Genomic DNA, 22,523 nt, shown 5'->3' on the forward strand with positions numbered 1-22,523 from the left:
GATCGTTTTATTCATATAATTTTATTTTGATTTCATTGTAAAGGATTTAATGCTTTCACACTAATTCAGAAATTGTTAAAAGCAGGATCATGAGAAATAATGAACTACTTTATGGGTGGTGGTTTTGGCCTAGAACAAACAAAAACAAAAAACGTTATTCAAAATCTCCACATTTATGTTATGTATTACCATATTACTGTGCCACTTACTTGCAGGCATGAACTTTGACACAGATGGTTTTTGGCCCGTCATCAGTCATCAGCTCATCAATCAAAGTGCTCAGATGCTTCGCAACAAATTTCTTGCACTTAGATTTCAGTAGCCCGGCTTTGTCACAGGTGCTGTTCAGCTTGTTTTTGATTTCATCCTGAGGGAAATTATGTCATTAGTAAAAGCTGTTGTGAAAGGGACATACAGTTAATACTGTGACAGTAATCATGATACTCACCGGAGTTGCATTAGAGGAGATTCTTGTTTTCACCTTCTTCATGATGTATTTACATATCGAGCACACAGGAGAAGCCTGTTGTTCTGCCAAGCTCTCAGCCTAAAAACACATCAAAATAGGAAACTGATAATAAAGCAGATAAGAATATAGCAGAACTCAATCTCCAAATCTCTCTCCACTGCCTCAAGGAGACATAAGGTCATTATTTTTTTTTAAGTATACACTCGTTTAACAAACTATTGCCATCAGAAGCTTACAATGATTGCTTCAAGCTCTTCCTCAGCAGAGCCCTCTTCACGAATCTCCCAGTTTGCTGCGCAGACTAAAAATAAATGAACAATAATTAATGCCATGTTAAAGCAAATGGCTCTTCATGCACGTCTATTATATTGTTAGTTCTTGTGTCTTCAGGCCATGTCCATTAACATACAAGCAGTAATGCCATCAGATATTCAAAATACAAGTAATTTTAGAGCTGAGATTGTGATGAGTTTACCTGCATATATGAGCAAGCTGACAAGAAAGACGTTCCTGAGCATCATAGCAGATAATCTTTAACCAGCCTCAAGAAGCAGCTTTCAGAATCTGAACCTCAGTGTTCCTCAGAAGCCCGTGGAGAAGCTCTTATAGAGCTCTTCATCAACCACAAGTGAGCGTTTCTTTCCAACCACAAACCACGGATGTGTAGGTAATGTTAAAAAAGAAAAAAGAATCAAGGGGAATTGTGAGTAATATTCTGGTCAAATGCCAATATTACTCTATACTCTATCTTTGTTGTTTATAAGGTTTTTGGCATTCTTTGTGAAAAGTTGCAGTGTTACTAATTAAGCGTTGGCAAACCAACTTTGACTGCACAAGCCATATCAAATAAAATGTACACTCACCTAAAGGATTATTAGGAACACCATACTAATACTGTGTTTGACCCCCTTTCGCCTTCAGAACTGCCTTAAAGGTGAACTAAGTAACTTTTTTTACCTTAACTGAACAGCTTCGGAGTCATTGGAATGGTTATATTACTTATTTCGGGTTGAATGGTGGTCGTTTCGCACCCCCCTGGTGCCCGTGAGCGGAAAATACGCACTTGCAACTTTGAGCCGGCGGGCCGCCGGCCGCCGCGTCAGGAAGTCTCGCGTGATATCAGGTCTCGCGATGTAAACAATTGCTTTACGGCCAAAAGAAATCTGCTAAAATGCTGTCATTATTGCGCTCACTCACGCTGTCCGAACCCGAATGAAGAAGACGTTTTAAAGAATGTCCCATCTGCTTTGATGTCGTTGATCTATAGCCTCTGGTGTCTGAGAATCACCAACGAGTTTTTACCACAGTGTTGTCAAATATCTATTCCGAAGCTGTGGGGGGAGCTCTAGAGAAAAACCTGCGAGCAAAAAGCGAGAATACAGCGAAGAAATCCCGAAGCTACTGAGTGCTGCTTTAATTCTATGTGGCATTGATTCAACAAGGTGCTGAAAGCATTCTTTAGAAATGTTGGCCCATATTGATAGGATAGCATCTTGCAGTTGATGGAGATTTGTGGGATGCACATCCAGGGCACGAAGCTCCCGTTCCACCACATCCCAAAGATGCTCTATTGGGTTGAGATCTGGTGACTGTGGGGGCCATTTTAGTACAGTGAACTCATTGTCATGTTCAAGAAACCAATTTGAAATGATTCGAGCTTTGTGACATGGTGCATTATCCTGCTGGAAGTAGCCATCAGAGGATGGGTACATGGTGGTCATAAAGGGATGGACATGGTCAGAAACAATGCTCAGGTAGGCCGTGGCATTTAAACGATGCCCAATTGGCACTAAGGGGCCTAAAGTGTGCCAAGAAAACATCCCCCACACCATTACACCACCACCACCACCAGCCTGCACAGTGGTAACAAGGCATGATGGATCCATGTTCTCATTCTGTTTACGCCAAATTCTGACTCTACCATCTGAATGTCTCAACAGAAATCGAGACTCATCAGACCAGGCAACATTTTCCCAGTCTTCAACTGTCCAATTTTGGTGAGCTCGTGCAAATTGTAGCCTCTTTTTCCTATTTGTAGTGGAGATGAGTGGTACCCGGTGGGGTCTTCTGCTGTTGTAGCCCATCCGCCTCAAGGTTGTGCGTGTTGTGGCTTCACTAATGCTTTGCTGCATACCTCGGTTGTAACGAGTGGTTATTTCAGTCAAAGTTGCTCTTCTATCAGCTTGAATCAGTCGGCCCATTCTCCTCTGACCTCTAGCATCAACAAGGCATTTTGGCCGACAGGACTGCTGCATACTGGATGTTTTTCCCTTTTCACACCATTCTTTGTAAACCCTAGAAATGGTTGTGCGTGAAAATCCCAGTAACTGAGCAGATTGTGAAATACTCAGACCGGCCCGTCTGGCACCAACAACCATGCCACGCTCAAAATTGCTTAAATCACCTTTCTTTCCCATTCTGACATTCAGTTTGGAGTTCAGGAGATTGTCTTGACCAGGACCACACCCCTAAATGCATTGAAGCAACTGCCATGTGATTGGTTGATTAGATAATTGCATTAATGAGAAATTGAACAGGTGTTCCTAATAATCCTTTAGGTGAGTGTATATATCAAACATAACTTCTATGTAACAAAGTTCAGGGAAGCTCATTATTAGCACTCATGCAACCAGCCTCGCTACGTTCTCACGGCTCTCGGCCTTGTCCTGCTTGCCACATTCTACTTCTGTCTTCTGCTGAATAAAAAATGCTCAAGATGGCCGTTTAGCAGGCTGGTTTTGTCAGGACCGCACAGAAACAATGATCCAGAACCACATGCAGGGTTTACACCTACAACCTTTCAGTTACCAACCCAGACCGTGAAGCTACATCTATATCTCAAGAACAAGAGAGACTACAGTTCAAAATACCACACATACTACAAAATGTACAATTTTAATGGCAAAAATTTTTACAAACACAAATCCCGATGCACACGAGAAGCAACACCTTAAAAGTCACTTGTGGAGGTTGCCCGCATCACCGACTATTCCAGATACAGGGCATCTTTCTGGGATTGTGTTAAGTGGCTCAGCGGGTGCTGACGAACACATTTTCTTGGATGGTGGTGTGTAGGAAAGGTCAAGGATGTCATCATGGGGAATGTGTCGCCTCAAATCTTCTAAAAGATTTGTAAGGCGATCAGTTACTGAATCTAGAAATGTCCCATCCTGTATGTGGCACGTCAAATCAGATATCTCCTTTAGCAAGGTCCCGCATTTCTCCCTTTTTTCTGCTTTAACACTAGGGGTGATCAGGGTGGTCTCTGAGGGAGCAGCAGGAGACGACGGACTTCTCTCTGGACTGGAAATGCAGCCGCCTCCCTCTGGACTATTATCGTTCTCCTGATTCTTCTTCAGAAGCTCTTCACCTTGAAGAGTCAGAGGAATTGTCCTAGAGTGTCCAAGGCAAACCTCGTCAAACGTGAAGAGAGGGTTCTTACTGTACGCAGCGCTCAGATTCTCCCAACTCCATCCAGGAACTAAGGTAAAAACAGCACAGAAATGCTGGCATGGGAGAAGATGTCTCCTCCAGTCCATGCATGTACATGAAGGCATCTCATCGCCTTTTCCAAAGTTCACCAGATGTTCTTCCTGTGAAGTCTGACTCTGAACACGGAAGACGTTCTCCCCAGCAGACGTTATGTCTCTTGCGTTGAAGAGCAGCGACTCTTGGTGCCTTTTCATGATGTGTTGAGCCATTATTCTTGGTCTGTCTCTTAGAAAACAAGGCACATTTCCACTGTATTTGCGTGAGCCACTTGAGCATTTGATATTCAATTCAATGTATCTGCATATGGAAAAAGAGATTTTTAGTCAGACAAATTCATGTTTAGTTTCCAAATCATTGGATGAATGTCACAAAAACATGTCTAAGTCTTAAGAAATGTCTTATTTGTGGGTTAAGGTAAAATATAACAGGCGCCGGTTGACTTTCCACAACAACCAGTTCTTACTTTTGATAGGATCTCGGCAGGAAGTCTCTCATAATGACTATTAGTGTTTCGCTCAGGCTGCAGTTTCTGTGACCTTTAAGGTAGGAATGCTTCAGCACTTCTTTTTGTCTTTCAACACCTTTATTTGTGAAGACGGCCACATTCAGGTTTTCATTTCTGAACAATTTTACCCATCTCTAGTTCAGGAAACAGAAGAGCATAATATGCGTCACTAGGTTTCACACCGTCATCTTTACTGATTATTAATAGAACTTTCACAGAAGTAATATACTCACCTCTGCATGACACAGCCATTTGCTGAAAAACCTTCTCAGTTTTTCATTTGACTGCCAGTCCGGATGTTGCTGAAGGGTAACAGTGCTGTTCTCAAAGTCCTCGTTCGTCTGAGAATCTGCAATAGCCTGTAGAAGATTAAGAACCTTTTCCTGACATGTCACATCATTTTCCTTTTTTCCTGTCCACTCCATCCATGCCTTTTCTCTGTGAAAATCACAGAGGAGCACTTTAGAACCTATAATGACAAAGATGTTGTTCATTCGTCAGATCCTACACATTTGTAGCATCTATCTTCTCATACGGCTTGTAACTCAAAACAGTAATTTAACATTCAGATGTTATGGCCTTTAAAGGCCACCCTGAAATTGAGTTTTTTAGCTTTTAGTATTTCTAAAATCAAGAACTGAAATATATACAATATTAAATTACTCTTGCTCCTATTACTCATTTGACACACAGGAATAATACTAACCGGTTTACTAACTTCACCTGACCACCAAAAGCTAAATGTTAAACTGAAAATGGAACCGCATCTAAGGTGGTCCAAAAGCTGAGAAGACATTTGATATCTCTCTCCTACTAACATCTAATCTACTAACAGCAATATTATAGTCAAAATTACCTAATCATGAGCATCAAGACAGAAATTATGACATGTCTAATTAAAGGGGCCATATTATGCCCCGTTTTACAAGATGTAATATAAGACTTTGGTGTCTCCAGAATGTGTCTGAGAAGTTTCAGCTCAAAATACCCCACATATCATTTATTATACCATATTGTAAATGGCCATTTTTGATTTGAAGCAAAAAAACATGCTGTTTCATGCATGTATCTTTAAATGCAAATGAGCTGCTGCTTCCCAGAAGAGGGCGAATCCTTTACAGCTCAAGCTTCGGATACTCTGCCAAAGAAGTTTATAATTCGCATGCATTTTAAAGCCATATCAAGTCTAAACTTCTGATATATGGTTTTCTGAGCGTGCACATCCCAGGGAGGATGTGGTTCGTTTTGGTTCCAAAACGTGATAAATCCATTTTGATTAATTTGAAAAATTAAACACATTGAAAATGTGTTTTCTTTACCAAAAAAAGTGGCAAGATGAAAACCACCATTTTCTGTTTCAAACTTTCACATAGCATCTTTAGGTTATAATAACAGAAAAAATTTAAATCCAGATTTTGATTTTCAAAGATTTATTATAAAAACAGATTATTTTCCCCAAAAAATGCAATACATTCATGACACTTTTTTTTCAAAATGCAATTAATCCATTGAATCAATATAAAAGTTATTTTTTATCATATTGAAACTGTTGAAATCAGCCGTCGCTAAGAAATATCTCCTGAACTTTTTTGACGGCGATCACCTCACAAAAACTGATTTTGCACGGGCACTTTGCACTGCTCCCTGAATCGACGCGCTTATTCATTTGTGGATGTTAACTGAATCTGTAAGTCAGCTATGCTGTTTACTTCTGAATATTATATTTCATTCTGGTGCGCTTAACGTTATCGCTACTGTGTAATAGTAGCCTATGCTATTCACCAACTAAACATATCCTATTCAATGCGTTCACAGTCTCTTTCACGGGCATCATTTGTAGTTGCCTATTGATACTTTGCAGTCACGTGATATCTGGCGGGCAACAAACGCGGTTAGTGCATCCAATCGCACAACAACTATCTGGCATGTCGTGTACACTTCAAAACACCAACTTTTGTATATTGAAACTGGCAACGTCCTGGCAAGATCCTTGATTAGTTTACTGGTTTTCGTTGCTAGAGAATGACGTTCTTGCCCGCCAGCCAGTACAACTGACGTCACGTGCAAAGTATCAATTCACTTTGTGAGTTCACTGTGTGCTTTCTACCATGCACAAATAAAAATGTCACTGAACTTTTGCTGTGTAATTGTAACAATTAGCACTCAAACACACCAAACCAACAATTACTAAAAACACACATTAAAAAACTGATTTTGCACGGGCATTTTGCACTAGTAAAAGTGAATTTTGCATAATAGATCACCTTTAATGTTCCCGATTAGAACATTGTTTACAGTATTATGAAACGTTCTTAACATGCTGAAATAGCAGAAAAAGTAGCCAAAAGAACCTTTAAACACCTCCTCCAGAGCACCGATTTCCGTCTCACAGAAGCCCGCCATGAAGTGTGATGGTTTCCAGTCTGAATTCCACTTCTGAAACACCTTCAAGGCTTCTACAAGGACTTCTTTAGTCTCTGCCTGAGTTACAAACACTCCAACCGCAGCGTAGCTGACATTTGTCCTCACCCACAGAAAGAAGAGCGGCAGTGAATTTCTGTGAAGCAAAGACAGGTAAACCATTTTGAGGTTTTTATTTTTGTGCACTACGTACAGAGGTTTTCAATCTTTTTGATCCCACAGACCCTCAAATCTGATTATAGTGAAGAGAGGCACCCACATCCTAAAGTTTAAAAGGCAGTTATATATTTTCAAGAATAAAAACCTAAATAATACATTAATATTATACATGTGTCAATTACTTTACATTGCATTTTTTAAAAAATTTGTTTATTTTTATAGTTATATTAAATAGAAATAGAAAATGTTTTTATTTATTTGGTCATTTAATTCAAGATTTTGTAGTTTATTCAACTTTTAATATTTTTTTATTATTTCTTTATTTTTTATATTTTTTTTACACTGCATTTATCTGAACTTTTCCAAGGGCCCCCCTAGCACTCCCTTGTGGCCCTATGGGGGTCAAATCAAGTCACGTCACATTTAATTATATCGCTTTATGCAATAAAGATTGTTTCAAAGCAGCTTTACAGTGATAAACAGGACAATAATGATCTAATTCAATTCTGCAGTAAAGCTGCCCTAAAAAAGACTGCAGTGTTATTATTCAGCTCGAGTCAGTTCAGTGTTGATTCAGTTTGGTTCAATTTATTTTATTTATTTTATTTATTTATTTAGAGAAACAGGGACAGCGTACAATAAACATTAACCTCAAAGGGAGAGATGCATAGTACCAGGTTTTAGCTCAAGAGCTAATTTCCACCCGCAGTCCCTGGGCAGGCTGATGTTATAATAAAATATATCATACATACATGTATACTAAGATTTACATTGACCAATAATAAAAAAATCAAGTCTTCTTATTCACACCTTTCATTTACTATGGTCTACTCTTATAGACCTCCGAACACACACTTACGCACACACACACAGACACACATACATACATACATCCGGTCACATGTGGGTGCAAATTTGATTTGACAAGAGCCATTCCTTTGCCAGGCGTGAGAACGTATAAAAGTTGGTGTTTCTTATCAACTCTGTGGGCAACATATTCCACTGACGAGCGGCCACACAAGAAAAGGCAGAGTTTCCAAATGCTGTCCTGCGTTTAGGTATCCTGCATTCGCCTCGCACTGTAGATCTAGTGGCTCGAGCTGTTGTTTCAGAGCCCAAAGATATAAACTCTTTTAGTGGAGGAGCAGCGGTGTCATGAAGAATTTTATACATCAAACACAAATTTGTGTGGATTATCAGATTTTCAAAGCTAAGAAAAATAGGCTCCTGAGGCCTCAATTGTAAGGGAATTTCGAATGTATCTGAACTGTGCCATATTAAATTTGATTGTATTTGATAACTTTTTTATGTGCTTTTTAAAGCCTAAATTTGGTTCCAATATGACACCTAAATATTTTACCTGCTCCGAATTTGAAATGATTTGTCCATCAATTAAAATCTTAGGGCAATTTTGTATTTTATAACGATTTGTAAAAAACATTGAAACAGTCTTGTCTAGATTTAAGGTGAGGCATGATTTTTTCAGCCACAAAGAAACTTTCCTCATCTCTTTGGTCAGTTTTTGAGCGACTTCTTCCGCAGTTTTGCCATGTGCATATAGCACCGTATCATCAGCATACATAATAATTTTACTCTTACACACAGTTGGCAGGTCATTTATGTATAGTGTAAACAGCAGGGGGCCCAGAATGGAACCTTGTGGCACTCCCATGCTGCAAGGTCTTAAGGATGATTTTGTATTGTTGACCGCAACACATTGTTGTCTGTCATTAAGGTAAGATTGAATCCATGCTATTGTGTTTGTGTCAAGAGAAAAATCAGATAGTTTGCTGATGAGAAGCTGGTGGTTAACTGTATCGAAGGCCTTTCTAAAGTCCAGAAAGACCGCCCCTACCATACCTCCACCATCAAGACTGGATTTGATGTCTTCTAGTAAGTAGCAGCACGCAGACTCTGTGGAGTATCTTTTCCTAAACCCAAACTGGCAGGGATGTAATACATCAGTGTGGTCGAGATGCTCCACTAGCTGCTCTGCCACCACCTTCTCAAAGATCTTAGAGATGGCTGGTAGGATACTAATAGGTCGATAGTTTGACACACAGAGCTTGTCTCCTGACTTGAAAATCGGCTTGACTACTGCTTTTTTCAATGCCAAAGGAAAATTATTTTCATTTATAGATTGATTCACAGCTATTGTTAATACAGGAGTTAGAGTAATTTTATGTTCTTTTAAAAAGGATGTATCAAGTCCAAATATATCCTTTGCTTTACTATTTTTTAAATTTGCTATTATTTAAAAAATGTTATCTTCATCTATACTCTGCAACCTATAATAAGACGCATTGCCATCCCCCTGATCATCTCGGCAGCAGTTTACTTCAGAGAAAGTCTCCGCCAGGTCTAACACAGAATCCAAGAAATAATCATTGTAATGTTTAGCCAGAATAGAGCCCTCATTTTGAACTATTCCATTCATTTTGAGCTGTAAATGCTCCTGATATATTTTTTCCCTTCCCAATAATTTATCCATGCTCCTCCACAGATTTTTACAATTACCTTTTGCCTCTTTAATTAAGTTCAAAAAAAAATTTGCTTTTGCTTTTCGAAGCAGCATGGTAACTTTATTTCTCAGAGATTTATAAATGTAATGATCAGTGGTTAGTTTAGTTTTAAGAGAAACCTTGAGAGCTTTATCTCTCTGTTTCATTGTGTCCCAAAGGGATTCATTAAACCACGGGAGCCTCTTTTTATTTGATTTTCTATGTTTGAGCTGTGTATATTTATCAATTTTATTCTTTATAGCAGTTATAATATTGTTGCATGTATGTACACAGCTTTCTCTATCAATTTTGGAGGCCCAGTCAATTTCATTTAAATCATTTTTAAGGAGCTCTTGATTTCTTTTAGGAATATGAGCAATTTTGCATTGTTTATTTGATTGTTCTTTATTTATGTATCTTGATTTATTTAGTTTCCTGGCTATTAAAACAAGATTATGATCAGACAGTCCAGTTATTAGATTGTATGTTTTAACTACCCTGTCTGGTTTATTTGTGAATATTAAATCTATCAAAGTTTGAGACGTTTTTGTTATTCTAGTAGGCTTTTTGAATTCTGAAATTTCTGAAAAATTCTTGAAATTTTTGAATTTGCATTGTCATTTGTATTGAGTTTGCAATGTCTTTTAGGTGTTTCCTCTTGCCTTTATCAAGCCAATTTAGGTTGAGGTCGCCCATGAGCAATATTTCCTTTCGTTGATATGTTTTAAGAATTTTTGTTAAACCAGTATAAAAATCGCTTGTTGCATTTGGTGGTCTATATACACAAAGTACAATAAATGACATTTGGGGCGATAGTTTAATTGTAACCCCAACACACTCTATAGTTAGATCTGGAATGTCTATTTGGTGACTGTCAATACTGTCTTTTACGTAAATCAAGACCCCGCCCCCTTTTCCCTTTCCTCTGTCCCGTTTGTAAACTTTATATCCAGGAATCATAAATGCCGATACAGGAGTTGTAGCTGTAATCCAAGTCTCAGAAAGACACAGGTAATGTAGATTTGATCCCAACAGTAGATGTTCCAACTGTTCCGTTTTAGACATTACGCTACGTATGTTAATATGTCCTCCGAATATTCCTTTCGGCATATACTCATACAATAAGTGTGTAAAGTTCATCAATTATGAAATGAGTTCAATTCAGCTATAAAGCAGCTCTGCAGAAAACAGTGACGGCATCATCCAGTTCAGTTCAGCTCTCAACCGATAGGATAGTGCCAGTACAGTCAAATTGATAATATTGCTGAATACTAAGCAAGCCAGTCCCGGACCCCAGTTTGAAAACCCCAGCACTAGTACATATTAAATGACATTATTACATGGCTTGGTTGAATTCTAATGTAGAATGAGGTCTGTTATTTCTTGATAACAGACCGCTGATAAGTATAACACACCGTTGCCATGAAAAACAGAGCGTTGCTATGGACGCAGGATTCTAACCGTAGAGACGGAACAGACTATTTCTTTAGCGGAAGCAATACAATAATTTTTAAATCAATAAACTCCTTTTTAAATCAATATTTTGTGTCAAATTATTGATTTATTTGGTAGGTAACCATGTAATAAGCGGGATAATGTAGAGCGAGGCGGTTGTTATAGCGAATACAACCCCTTCAGGCTCTACATTATCCCTTTCTTAAATGCAGCAACACACCTGCCCGCTCGATAGGTTTCATCTAGGAAGCACATATGCTGTCCATACAGTAACATAAGCCTCCTCTGCCATGGCGTCTGCAAGCACAGCAACATCTTCACCACGGTACCATCCTCCTCCTCCTGAGAGGGTCTGTACTCAATGGCACAGCCCTCTTCCTTCCATGCGTTTACCAAGGCCTACAACATATAACCTCTCAATTAATCTCTTTGAATCAGTATTGAATGTAATAAAATCATTCCTGCAACATAAAACATGATCAGTGTCAACATGAAATCAAATTGACTAGTTGCTTTATTGTGAATGAGTCAGTCATGCATGTAATTTCAAAGAACAAAAATGTCTAAATGTTCTAAATATATCTGTTATGATCCAGCTAGGGATCGAGCTCGGGTCTCTGGTGTGGGCGTCCTTGATGCTGCTAAATGTCTGATTCGGTCAGAGAATTATCGCAGCCTGTCTTTGGTGGCAAGCCCGTGACAATGGCCATCTTTGAACCTCTCTCGCTGTATGACGTTGGACCACCGTCTGGGACAGCCCAAAGTTGTATGATGAGTACAGGGCATTAAATAGGGTTGACAATTAAGAGTAATTCAACACAAGTGAGAGTGTTACAACCATTTAACAAAGGAGAAGTAATGCAGGGTTGAAATGACGCTCTCTAGTGGTGAAATCAAGGGCCTTCATGCAAAACATTACTCAAGCTTCTCCACCTCTGGTACAACGACGCGTCACCATTCCAGTTCCTGGGGGATAAACTCAGATCCCACCCTACATTTTTTGTGCATTATGTTTTACTTGGAAATACATCATATTACAGAAGCAAAACTGGTTTTGAATGTGGTTTCATGTTGACTTTGCCTTCACAGTTTATTTGTAACAGCACCTCAATCTTGTGACAGTCTTTACCTGTAGATTATGATGGTCCACACTGGACTTCCTGTTTCCTGCTTTGACCTTTTTTATGATGTTCCAAATGTTTTTTGATTCCTGCAAGTTCAAGCAGAACAAAATGAAATTAGCCATCGTTTTCACTGCATACACTACCATTCAACACAAGTGAGAGTGTTACAACCATTTAACAAAGGAGAAGTAATGCAGGGTTGAAATGACGCTCTCTAGTGGTGAGAGATCTAATGTGACAGTAGATCTTTGCGTCCTTGCTGAATAAAAGTATAAAAAACAATGACTGACCCCAAACTTCTGAACAATACTGTATTATTTGAAACATTTTTGTTAAAGAGAGCAAAAATCATTTAATTTTTGTTAAAGAGAGCAAAACTAATTGGGACAATTGAATAATCAACGGCCAAGTAAATCTGTCCTGACTTGAGATCAATACTAAGGCACAAACCTTTCCATCGATGGGGTGGTTTTGATGCTCCTTAATATCTGGGAAACTGGCTGCAAACATTTCTTCTGTTCGCACACGCTTTGGATCTAGTCTTAGCGCTTCTCTAACAGCTGATGACTTTTCTCGTTTCTGGTAAGGGTTATCTTCAGTTATCTGGCAACACACACACAAACAAGAAAGAAGAAAGCCATAAACCTAGGATGGCTTTAGGGTGAGCAAATTATGGGTTAATTTTCATTTTGGGTGAACTAACCCTTTAAGTGTTTTACCTTGTACTCGGGGAACCTCACAATATGAATCACATTTATGGTCGCAGGACAACCCATTTTTTTAGTTGTTTGCATTAAGCGTCTTGTTTTCAGGCATGAATATTCATGACCTTCTACCTGAAACAGAAGATAAGACATAGAGCATGAATGTCATAAGGTCAGTCAAAAAAAATGATCAGACATTAGTGCGAGAAGCTCGTACTTTACTCTCCTGACGTCTTTGTTTGGCTTTGGCGTGCTTGTCTCTTCCTTGGTGACATACGTATGTCTTTTTCCCAATAATCTTAAAAGGCACGCCATTGAACGGAACAATCTTCACTTCCCACTGCAGCTGTTTTTCCACTGTCAGATCTACATTGGGAATAAAACATAAAGAAGAAATTTGGGTGGAGCTGTATTAATTTATGGATAGTGATTGCTAGGGCAATCCAAGGAGGTTGCTGAGATGTTCTGAGTGGTTGATAGAGCATTTATGGACAAGATAACTGATGACCCAAAGCAAATATTCAACAAATATCAATTATCAAGATAGTTTATAGTTGCAGTCCTAGTTATTAGTTCATTGCTATATGTTGCAATAAGGTTTGGGGGGTTGCTAGGGCGTTGCTAGTGTTTTCTTATTTGTTTCTAGGTGATTTTTGCAGAAATACAGAACCATTCATATGTCAATATGGTCCATGTTATTGATTCAATGTATGTCTAAAGGGGGTTTGCCTGTTTTAACCCAATCGTTTAGAAAAGCACTAAATGTGCAGGACAAGTTACGAGCCAAATATATCTAGAGTTGGCGGCAACTCTGATCAACATATCAAAGATCATTAACACATAAAACTTGAGATGACATCGCTTTTAAAACATAGCCTACCACTTTTCCCAAATGCACGATCGCTCTTCAAAACGATAAATTTTGTGTTCGTGTCCTCCTCATACTGTTGAAGACATGTATTGAAATCTTCAAGACACTCAAAGGTTCCAACGCTTCCCATTATTTTATTCTGGTTCACAAATACATTAGTGAGAGGGATCGCAGCAAGATGGTAACCACCAAGGATGGTAACCTTCATACTGTGAAAGTCTCGCGAGACCCTAACCATTGAGCTTGGTTGCAAACAGTGTACTCTCGCGATAATTTCTGGTCTAGCTCTCTTATAGTGTAAAATCGTTGATAATAGAACTTTATCAACTTAATAACAAACTAGTTAAATAATTAGAAACAATATGAACTAATTCGCTCCCATATGTGACATCACGAACAAGTACCGCGGACCTCGGTCACTGTGCCCTCCTCTCCAGAAGGTGGCGAAGAGGGCACTATTGGCTTGATCTACCAGTGCAGAAGAAGACACAGAGAAACAGGCATCAAACGACAATGGTGAGACAGCATATTTCCCTTTTCTTTTTTAAATGGTTTATTTTATCTTTAAAATATATGTATTTCTGGTCTAGAAATGAATCATGCATATTTAGAACTGTTGAGTCTTTGTCTCAATTTTGTAGTGCGTGATAGACAGTAAAGCGGGGAAGTTAGCTTTTAGTGTTAGCTTGTAATCAATGTATTATATAAAAAGAGAACAAATGAATGATTAATAACGTCAGCTCGTTATTGTTATTATATTCACATATAATTACACATTGGTACTGGTATTAAGGCAAGATTGGATAAATGCACCAGCTACATATACATTTCAGCCTAATATGTGTAACGTTATGTATGTATGTATGTATGTATGTATGTATGTATGTGTGTGTATATTTTTATGTATATTTGTGTGTATATATGTATATGTATATGTGTGTATATATATATATATATATATATATATATATATATATATATATATATATATATATATATATATGTGTGTGTATGTATGTATGTACATACATGCATACATACATGTAATATATATATATATATATATATATATATATATATATATATATATATATTAGCAAAATCAAATAAATGAACTCATTGTAGATGATAGACATAAATTAAATGAATGTTTACTTTCACAGGGTCAAAGTCAGAGTGGAGGACAAGGACCTGGTGGAGGGAAGAAAGATGACAAGGTGAGAATTTATTTCACAAATACTCTCACTACTATTAAGTGGTTAAAAAAGTGACATGAAAAGAGTCTGAAGAGATTCGTATTTGTGTAATGTAAGAATTTGATTTGATCATCAAACCAATTTCCTGCTGATTATGCATTGAATTTTAGGATAAGAAAAAGAAATACGAGCCTCCCATTCCTACAAGAGTTGGGAAAAGGAAGAAGAAAGTGAAGGGACCAGATGCTGCTAGCAAACTGCCTTTGGGTAAAATAAACATCATTATACCTTGACCAAACCTGATGAGAGGCTCATACATGAATAGTATTTATCCATTAAATCTTGAGATGTCACTGTCATTTTTTTCCTCAGTCACTCCACACACACAGTGCAGACTGAAACTCCTCAAACAAGAGAGAATTAAAGACTATCTGCTGATGGAGGAGGAGTTCATCAGAAACCAGGAGCAGATGAAACCTTTGGAGGAGAAACAGGAGGTGCAACACGCCTATTATTGTGTCTCTTATATATATATATATAACCTTTTTTTTTTTTTTTTTTTTTTTAAGAATCAAAATTTGGCCCAAATTGGCATTACAAAGTAGAATAAAAATATTTAATGGGAGATCTTAAAGGGATAGTTCACTCAACAATAAAAATTCTGTCATCATTTACTCACCCTCATACCTGTATGAATTTCTTTCTTCTGCTGAACACAAAAGAAGATATTTTTAAAGCTACACTGTGTAACTTTCTTAGTTGATTCTTAGCAAAAAACACTTAGTTCTTTCAAAAATATATGTGCTCATTAATGTATATTTACTTCTTTCAAGTAATAAAGTATTCTCTTAAGTTTATAATCTGCCATTGAAAGTACATACGGGTGAGGGGTTCGTATGCCGGTCGCCATGTTGCCCCTCCATCTTGAAACTACATTAGCCAAAGAGGGACATGCCTGTAAATTCAAGCTTCGCCTTTTGCGTTTTTCACTCAGTGACACAGAGACGAATGCGAGGGGGAGATTACTCGCGAGCTCGCGAGTGCCGGCAGATTTGAAAGATAGTGTGGGGTGTGTGTGTGTGTGTGTACTCGCATTTGAAAGAGAGAATTAAAACATCAACGCGACAGACAAATCAGCAAGACCATAATCAATATTGGAGTAACTTTTCCCAGATGGAAAGAGCTCATGAGGAGAAAAGATTTTAAAACGGACGCCGAGGTTGCCTGCTTTCTTCTCGACAGGTAATTCAGCCTGTTGTAATTCATTTGTGTAAATTCGAAGTTTTATAGTTGCTTGTCTAACCATAGCATGGTTGTGCATAACGCCAGAACGACCTCTAGTATAACTTCATCCTCGCGTCAATGGTGAAAAAGTATTGTTTACCTTGTAACATAAATCTGTGCTGCGACGGATCACAGGTAATGAATAGTTTTAAAGGTGCAATTTTTTAAGCTATATAAAAAAAGGACACTGTAAATTTTAGTTATTTTTAATTGCTTTTACTTTGTACACATTGTAACGTTAGCCTAATCTGATTATGCTGGGATAGCCGATTCCAAGGGTGACGTTTACCTCCTGACATCTGTCCTGTAGTTTTATTCATTTTAGACATATTGTTTATTATTGTCATGGACGAAGTGATAACTGGAAGCCATGTTAATCTTGGAATAATACGGCCACCGTAGGAGTTAAAACGCTCTCGGAATTGAGAGGAACAGAAACTAATTTTCACTGGGTAGTCATATACAATTTCACCGCTAGATGGGGGTAAAAATCACACAGTGTAGCTTTAGTGAAATAAGTGAGATTTCTGTCCCTCCGTTGAAAGTCTATTCACCCAAAACTTGATTAAAGAAAAAAGTCCTAAAAATAAATCCATATCAATCAAGCAGTTTATTTCAAATCTTCTGAAGAGACACAATCACTTTATATAATGAACAATTGAATTTAGGCTTTTATTCACATATAAACATTGATCAGCGAACAAACAGAAGCTGTGCTTGCTTGACGTGCGAGAACAAACCTCATTGGTTCATCATGTCTCTTCAGAAGACTTGGATTAAACCACTCAATCCATGTGGATTTATTCTGCGATCTCTTTATTAACATTTTGAAGCGTCAGAGTTTTGGGTCAATAGAGGAACAGAAAACTGTCAGATTTCATTAATGAACGCCCTCATTTATTATTGATTTGGAACAACATGAGAGGGATTAATTGATGGCAGAATTTTCAACTTTGGGTGAACTAACACAAATCAAGATAAATGTCAAGCCCTTGACATAATGTTTTGTTTTATAGGAGGAGAGATCTAAAGTGGATGATCTCCGAGGGACACCCATGTCAGTGGGAACTCTGGAGGAGATCATTGATGATAATCATGCCATTGTGTCGACTTCAGTGGGCTCTGAACATTATGTCAGTATTCTGTCATTTGTAGATAAAGACCTTCTTGAGCCCGGCTGCTCTGTGTTACTGAACCACAAGGTTAGTAAACGTCTTTCAAATCTCTCAGGACTTAAGAAACTGGAAGATAAAAAGACAAAAATATTACCTCAAGAGTTTTATTTGACTACAGATATAAATTTTATTACCCAAATATTTATTATGCCATATTGTTGTTATTAATTAATTGTAGTAGTTCCGTAATGAAATTTGAGTGATATCAAATGTTTGCAGGTTCATGCAGTAATCGGGGTGCTGATGGATGACACGGACCCTCTGGTGACTGTAATGAAAGTAGAAAAGGCCCCACAGGAGACGTACGCAGACATCGGAGGTCTGGACAATCAGATTCAAGAGATCAAGGTAATAGATCAGACTTAAAACTGATTATTTATTTATGGTTTATTTGAGACAATGTACATTGATAAAACTGAAACAGCAGCCACCCAATGCTAGTATCATAGTGCTTAAAGTGAAGGCTAACTTGCAACACTCGTCCATACAAGGGCCTTCATAAACTATAGTAAACCTTGAAAAAACTAAATATGAGTACAGGTTTATTGCTGAACTAACCAAGTTATGGCAGCTCTCTTAAAAATACTAAAGCTTGCAGCAGATTTTAAATAAACAAGAAGAAAATGTAAAAATGTTGCACCTTTCACGGAGAAGGCAGTCTGAGCAAATCTTATATTTACTTAAGATATAACGATGATTATACCTTATTTGCTTCCTATCCAAAATGTTCTTGGTCCGGTTATAAAGAGATTTCTGTTTGTCTAATTATAGTCTAAAATAGATCAAATTGTCAATCCGCTAGGGATATGTGAAAAGTATCTTTACATTTTTAAAAAAGCAACAAAGCATGATCAAATATTTTAAGCAATTTCTTACCATCTTAAAACGAATAAGATTGGCCTTGATCGTTTTATGTATCTTTTTAACATGACTTTTAAAAATTTACTGAGAATCTAAATATATTCCTAAATATTTATATTAATTCTAATATTTAAGGATTCTGTCGCAGGTAATTTTTTATTAGGAGAAACATGTGGACTTTAAAGGGATAGTTCACTTTGAAATTTTGGTATGTTTTAGCTTACCTGAAGGGCATCCAAGATGTAGGTGTCTTTGTTTCCGCAGTAGTTTCAATTTTGATATTTTTAGGTCAAACCGTTCTTGTCTGTCAGTCATATAATGCAGGTCTGTGGTCACTGTCTCAAAGAGCATGCACAGACTCCAAATTAAAACAATTCCCCATCGTCCAAATTAAACAATTCCCCATCGTAAGTACACATTGATGGCCTAAGACACGAAACGAGCGGTTTGTGTGAGAAAACGAACAGTATTTATATCGTTTTTACCTCTTATAACACAACCACGTCCAAGTGATCTGAGGGCGCGGGCGCTTCCTGGTGTGTGACGTGTGCGCAGTCTGGTGCATAGATATATACACTAGAGGTCGCCTTGGCTACGGCTGTTCATTGGAACGAATGCCATAGGCAAGGCACTATTCTATGCTACTACACTATTCTAGTGTATATATATATATGCACCAGTCTGCGCACACGTCACACACCAGGATGCGCGAGCGCCCTCAGATCACTTGGACGTGGCTGTGTACAAGAGTTAAAAAACAATATAAATACTGTTCGTTTTCTCACACAAACCGCTCGTTTCGTGTCTTAGGCCATCAATGTGTACTTACGATGGGGAATTGTTTAATTTGGACTTCTCTGTGCATGCTCTTTGAGACAGTGACCACAGACCTGCATTATATGACTGACTATCAAAATTGAAACTACTGCGGAAAAAAAGACACCTACATCTTGGATGCACTTGAGGTAAGCTAAAACATACCAAAATTTAATTTCAAAGTGAACTATCCCTTTAAGGTTAAACAAGAAGCATCAAGCCAAGCTGACACTTTTTCTAAATTTCTTATTAGCTTTTCTTTTTAAAGTGGCTAAAAAGTGGCTTTTCGTTTCATTTCAAAGTGTCTAAAACGGCAAAAAGTATTTTTTATCTTTTGATTGGATCAAAAAATAAGAGGGCATATAAGGGTGCAATATTATGTTAGTTTGTTTTTTAGCCAATTTTTCTCTGCCCACATGAACTTGGTTATGTCAGCAGAACATTTCAGAAGCAGAGAGTGAATATTTTGACTAAATGTCTGTTTTTTTAAATATTTTTTTCTTCCTTATAAAGGAATAACATACACTGATGAATCATGCTCAAGAACACTAGCAGAAAATAATCATAATTCCAAGGCATGTTTGACTTTTTATAGGAGTCTGTGGAGCTTCCCCTCACACATCCAGAGTATTATGAAGAGATGGGAATAAAGCCACCTAAAGGAGTTATTCTGTACGGTGCACCGGGAACAGGTCAGTCTGATGGGTCTCAACACCCAATATCGCATTCATGTGACGGTTTTCTGTGTTGATATTACATACTCTGGGTGTGCAGGCAAGACTCTTCTGGCAAAAGCAGTGGCGAACCAGACGTCTGCCACCTTCCTGAGGGTGGTGGGCTCAGAGCTTATTCAGAAATACCTTGGCGATGGTCCCAAACTTGTGCGAGAGCTCTTCAGAGTGGCTGAGGAACACGCTCCGTCAATCGTTTTCATAGACGAGATCGACGCCATAGGCACAAAGAGGTGAGTCTGGGGATTTTGAAGATCACGTTTAAGTTTGGGGTTGGTAAGGTTTTTAATGGTTTTTTTCAATTAAGTCTCTTACGCTCGCCGAGGCTGCATTTATTTGATCAAAAATTTTATAATTTTATAAAATATTATTACAAATTTAAATAGCTGTTCTTTATTTGAATATATGTTTTAAATGTAATTTATTCCTGTGATGCAAAGCTGAATTTTCAGCATCATTACTCCAGTCTTCAGTGTCACATGATCCTTCAGAAATCATTATAATATGATGATTTGCTGCTCAATAATTTATTATCAGTGTTGAAAACAATTGTGCTGCTTAATACTTTTTAACACTTCTTAATAATGGTTTCATGATGCATTTTTTCAGGATTCTTTGATGAATAGAAAGTTCAAAATAACAGATTTTAATATTAATTTTGTAAGACTTGTAAATGATAAAAAAATATTTTTATTTATATTAAATTATACATGTCTTTACTGTCACTTTTATTATTTAATGGATCCTTCTTGAATAAAAGTATTAATTTCTTTCAAAGAACAATTAATGACACCAAACTTTTGAACAGTTGTGTATATAATACAATTTAATGATAACAAATAAGAGTAAATTATTATAGAGTATTATATAGAGTATTATTATATAGAGTCAATATATTATATTGAACAAACTTTTAAATGTCGGTACATTTTATTATATTTGACAATATTCACTCATAATTCACAATAAAATGAAAAACAAAATTTGTATTATTCTTTGACAAGGATGTTGGTGGATTTTGCAACTGACACTGAAAACATCTATGCTATGTTATAGAATATACTATTGAATTGAAAACTCATGTGCGACCACGTGTGTGTGTGTATCAGGTGCAGATTAGACTGTATGAACACTGATGTTCGCTGTTGTTCCTCTGCACTGCAGGTATGACTCAAATTCCGGAGGAGAGCGGGAGATCCAGAGAACAATGTTGGAGCTGCTAAACCAACTGGATGGATTTGACTCCCGCGGAGACGTCAAAGTCATCATGGCTACTAATAGGATAGAGACACTTGACCCAGCTCTCATTAGACCAGGTGAATGAGTCAGTTCTGGTGTGGGTTTCACATGATCATTAAATCAAAGTGGACTCACCGGCCAGAGACGAACATCTAATGTCAAACTTCAGTGTGGAGATTTTCATCTGTTTCATTCACATAACTACATTACATATAGTGCATTACTTTGCAGACTAAACGTAGGTGTTCCCTTTGTGTGATTCCACAGGTAGAATTGATCGTAAGATTGAGTTCCCGCTGCCGGATGAGAAGACCAAGCGCAGAATCTTTCAGATCCACACCAGCAGGATGACCGTAGCAGACGACGTGACTTTGGATGAACTCATCCTGGCTAAAGAAGACCTCTCCGGCGCTGACATCAAGGTAGCGTCAAAGGCTTTTTTAATTAAATAAAAGTCTTTTGCAATTCGATTACATGCAAAAACAATCGCTGCATCCGAAACCACATACTGTACAGTAGGTACTACATTTGGTTTGAAACTTGCTTTGCAACCGTTAAAAAGGACGTTTTAGTGTGTAGTATGAAAGTGACTACTAGACAAAAACTGAACTTTTAAAAATGTGACGATACCAGCATTTCCCTCTAGCATTTTGAGCACTGTTGAACAGATTCTTAAACACCTCTGATTTGGCCATTGTGTTGACGTGCTCAACATATGTCTGTGATTGGCTACAATTATCAACAATGACATTTACTGTATGATGCTCTTCACCGAGCACTTCAACACAGTGGCCAATCAGAAACCTATATGTTGAGCGCGTCAACACAATGGCCAATCAGAGGTGAGGTGTTTAAGAATCCGTTCAACAGCGCTCAAATGCATACAGTGTCCATTGGATTCATAATGTTTCATGATGTTCATAATACTTGTTTTACACACAGTTTGTCACCTACTATATAGTTGAATTAGGCATATTCAGACACAGGGGATGTCTTGCAAAACAAGATGATGTAGTTGATTTCACCTTGTCCGACTGATTTACACATTTTAGTTTAGGCCTGAACTACAACTTGAACAAAGACCACCACTGATTGTGAACTAATTTGTTTATGCACTCCATTGTACTTAATAGTGAATTAATGTGTTTTTTTCCAGGCCATTTGCACAGAGGCAGGGCTAATGGCTCTGAGGGAACGGAGAATGAAAGTTACTAATGAAGACTTCAAGAAGTCTAAAGAGAACGTCCTGTACAAGAAGCAGGAGGGGACACCGGAGGGCCTCTACCTTTAAGATGTCGTTATCCAGTCTTACACATTTTTATATTAAGACTTATTCCTGATGTAACCATCTGTTGTTCAGTTGTACTCAATGCCAATTAAATATTTCAGTTCACTAAGGCTTTACTGAATTCTGTCTCATGATTAGTTCCAGTGATCCAGCTGTCATTGGCTAGGGATTGGGGTTTTGGGATGAGCGAAAATAAGTTTTGGAGGGCCGCAATCACTGACCGAAATGGTGA

At 37.8% G+C, this 22,523-nt stretch overlaps 3 protein-coding genes across 3 annotated transcripts; 1 reads left to right on the forward strand and 2 right to left on the reverse strand.

Moving 5' to 3' along the window:
- nkl.2 (NK-lysin tandem duplicate 2) lies at positions 1-2,416 on the reverse strand. The gene is made up of 5 exons (XM_079854006.1): positions 945-2,416; positions 706-770; positions 449-547; positions 210-367; positions 1-129 (listed from the first exon to the last, which is right to left on the reverse strand). Exons 1-5 carry the CDS (start codon positions 988-990, stop codon positions 105-107), a joined length of 393 nt encoding a protein of 130 aa, XP_079710132.1. The 5' UTR covers positions 991-2,416; the 3' UTR covers positions 1-104.
- A 716-nt stretch (positions 2,417-3,132) lies between these two features.
- On the reverse strand, positions 3,133-13,915 carry LOC307148427 (uncharacterized protein). Its single transcript, XM_079853971.1, has 10 exons — positions 13,711-13,915; positions 13,048-13,196; positions 12,846-12,962; positions 12,577-12,729; positions 12,132-12,212; positions 11,223-11,401; positions 6,818-7,023; positions 4,700-4,935; positions 4,425-4,600; positions 3,133-4,258 (listed from the first exon to the last, which is right to left on the reverse strand). The coding sequence occupies exons 1-10, from the start codon at positions 13,907-13,909 to the stop codon at positions 3,427-3,429; spliced, it is 2,328 nt and encodes a 775-aa protein (XP_079710097.1). The 5' UTR covers positions 13,910-13,915; the 3' UTR covers positions 3,133-3,426.
- A 54-nt stretch (positions 13,916-13,969) lies between these two features.
- Positions 13,970-22,396, forward strand: psmc1a (proteasome 26S subunit, ATPase 1a). Its single transcript, XM_079853993.1, has 11 exons — positions 13,970-14,217; positions 14,865-14,918; positions 15,068-15,164; positions 15,270-15,394; positions 17,198-17,383; positions 17,576-17,704; positions 19,629-19,725; positions 19,808-19,997; positions 20,929-21,080; positions 21,271-21,425; positions 22,160-22,396. The coding sequence occupies exons 1-11, from the start codon at positions 14,215-14,217 to the stop codon at positions 22,292-22,294; spliced, it is 1,323 nt and encodes a 440-aa protein (XP_079710119.1). The 5' UTR covers positions 13,970-14,214; the 3' UTR covers positions 22,295-22,396.
- The last annotated feature ends 127 nt before the right edge of the window (positions 22,397-22,523 follow it).

This window comes from Squalius cephalus (genome assembly GCF_949319135.1).
Source record: "Squalius cephalus genome assembly, chromosome: 20".
Lineage (NCBI taxonomy): Eukaryota > Metazoa > Chordata > Actinopteri > Cypriniformes > Leuciscidae > Squalius > Squalius cephalus.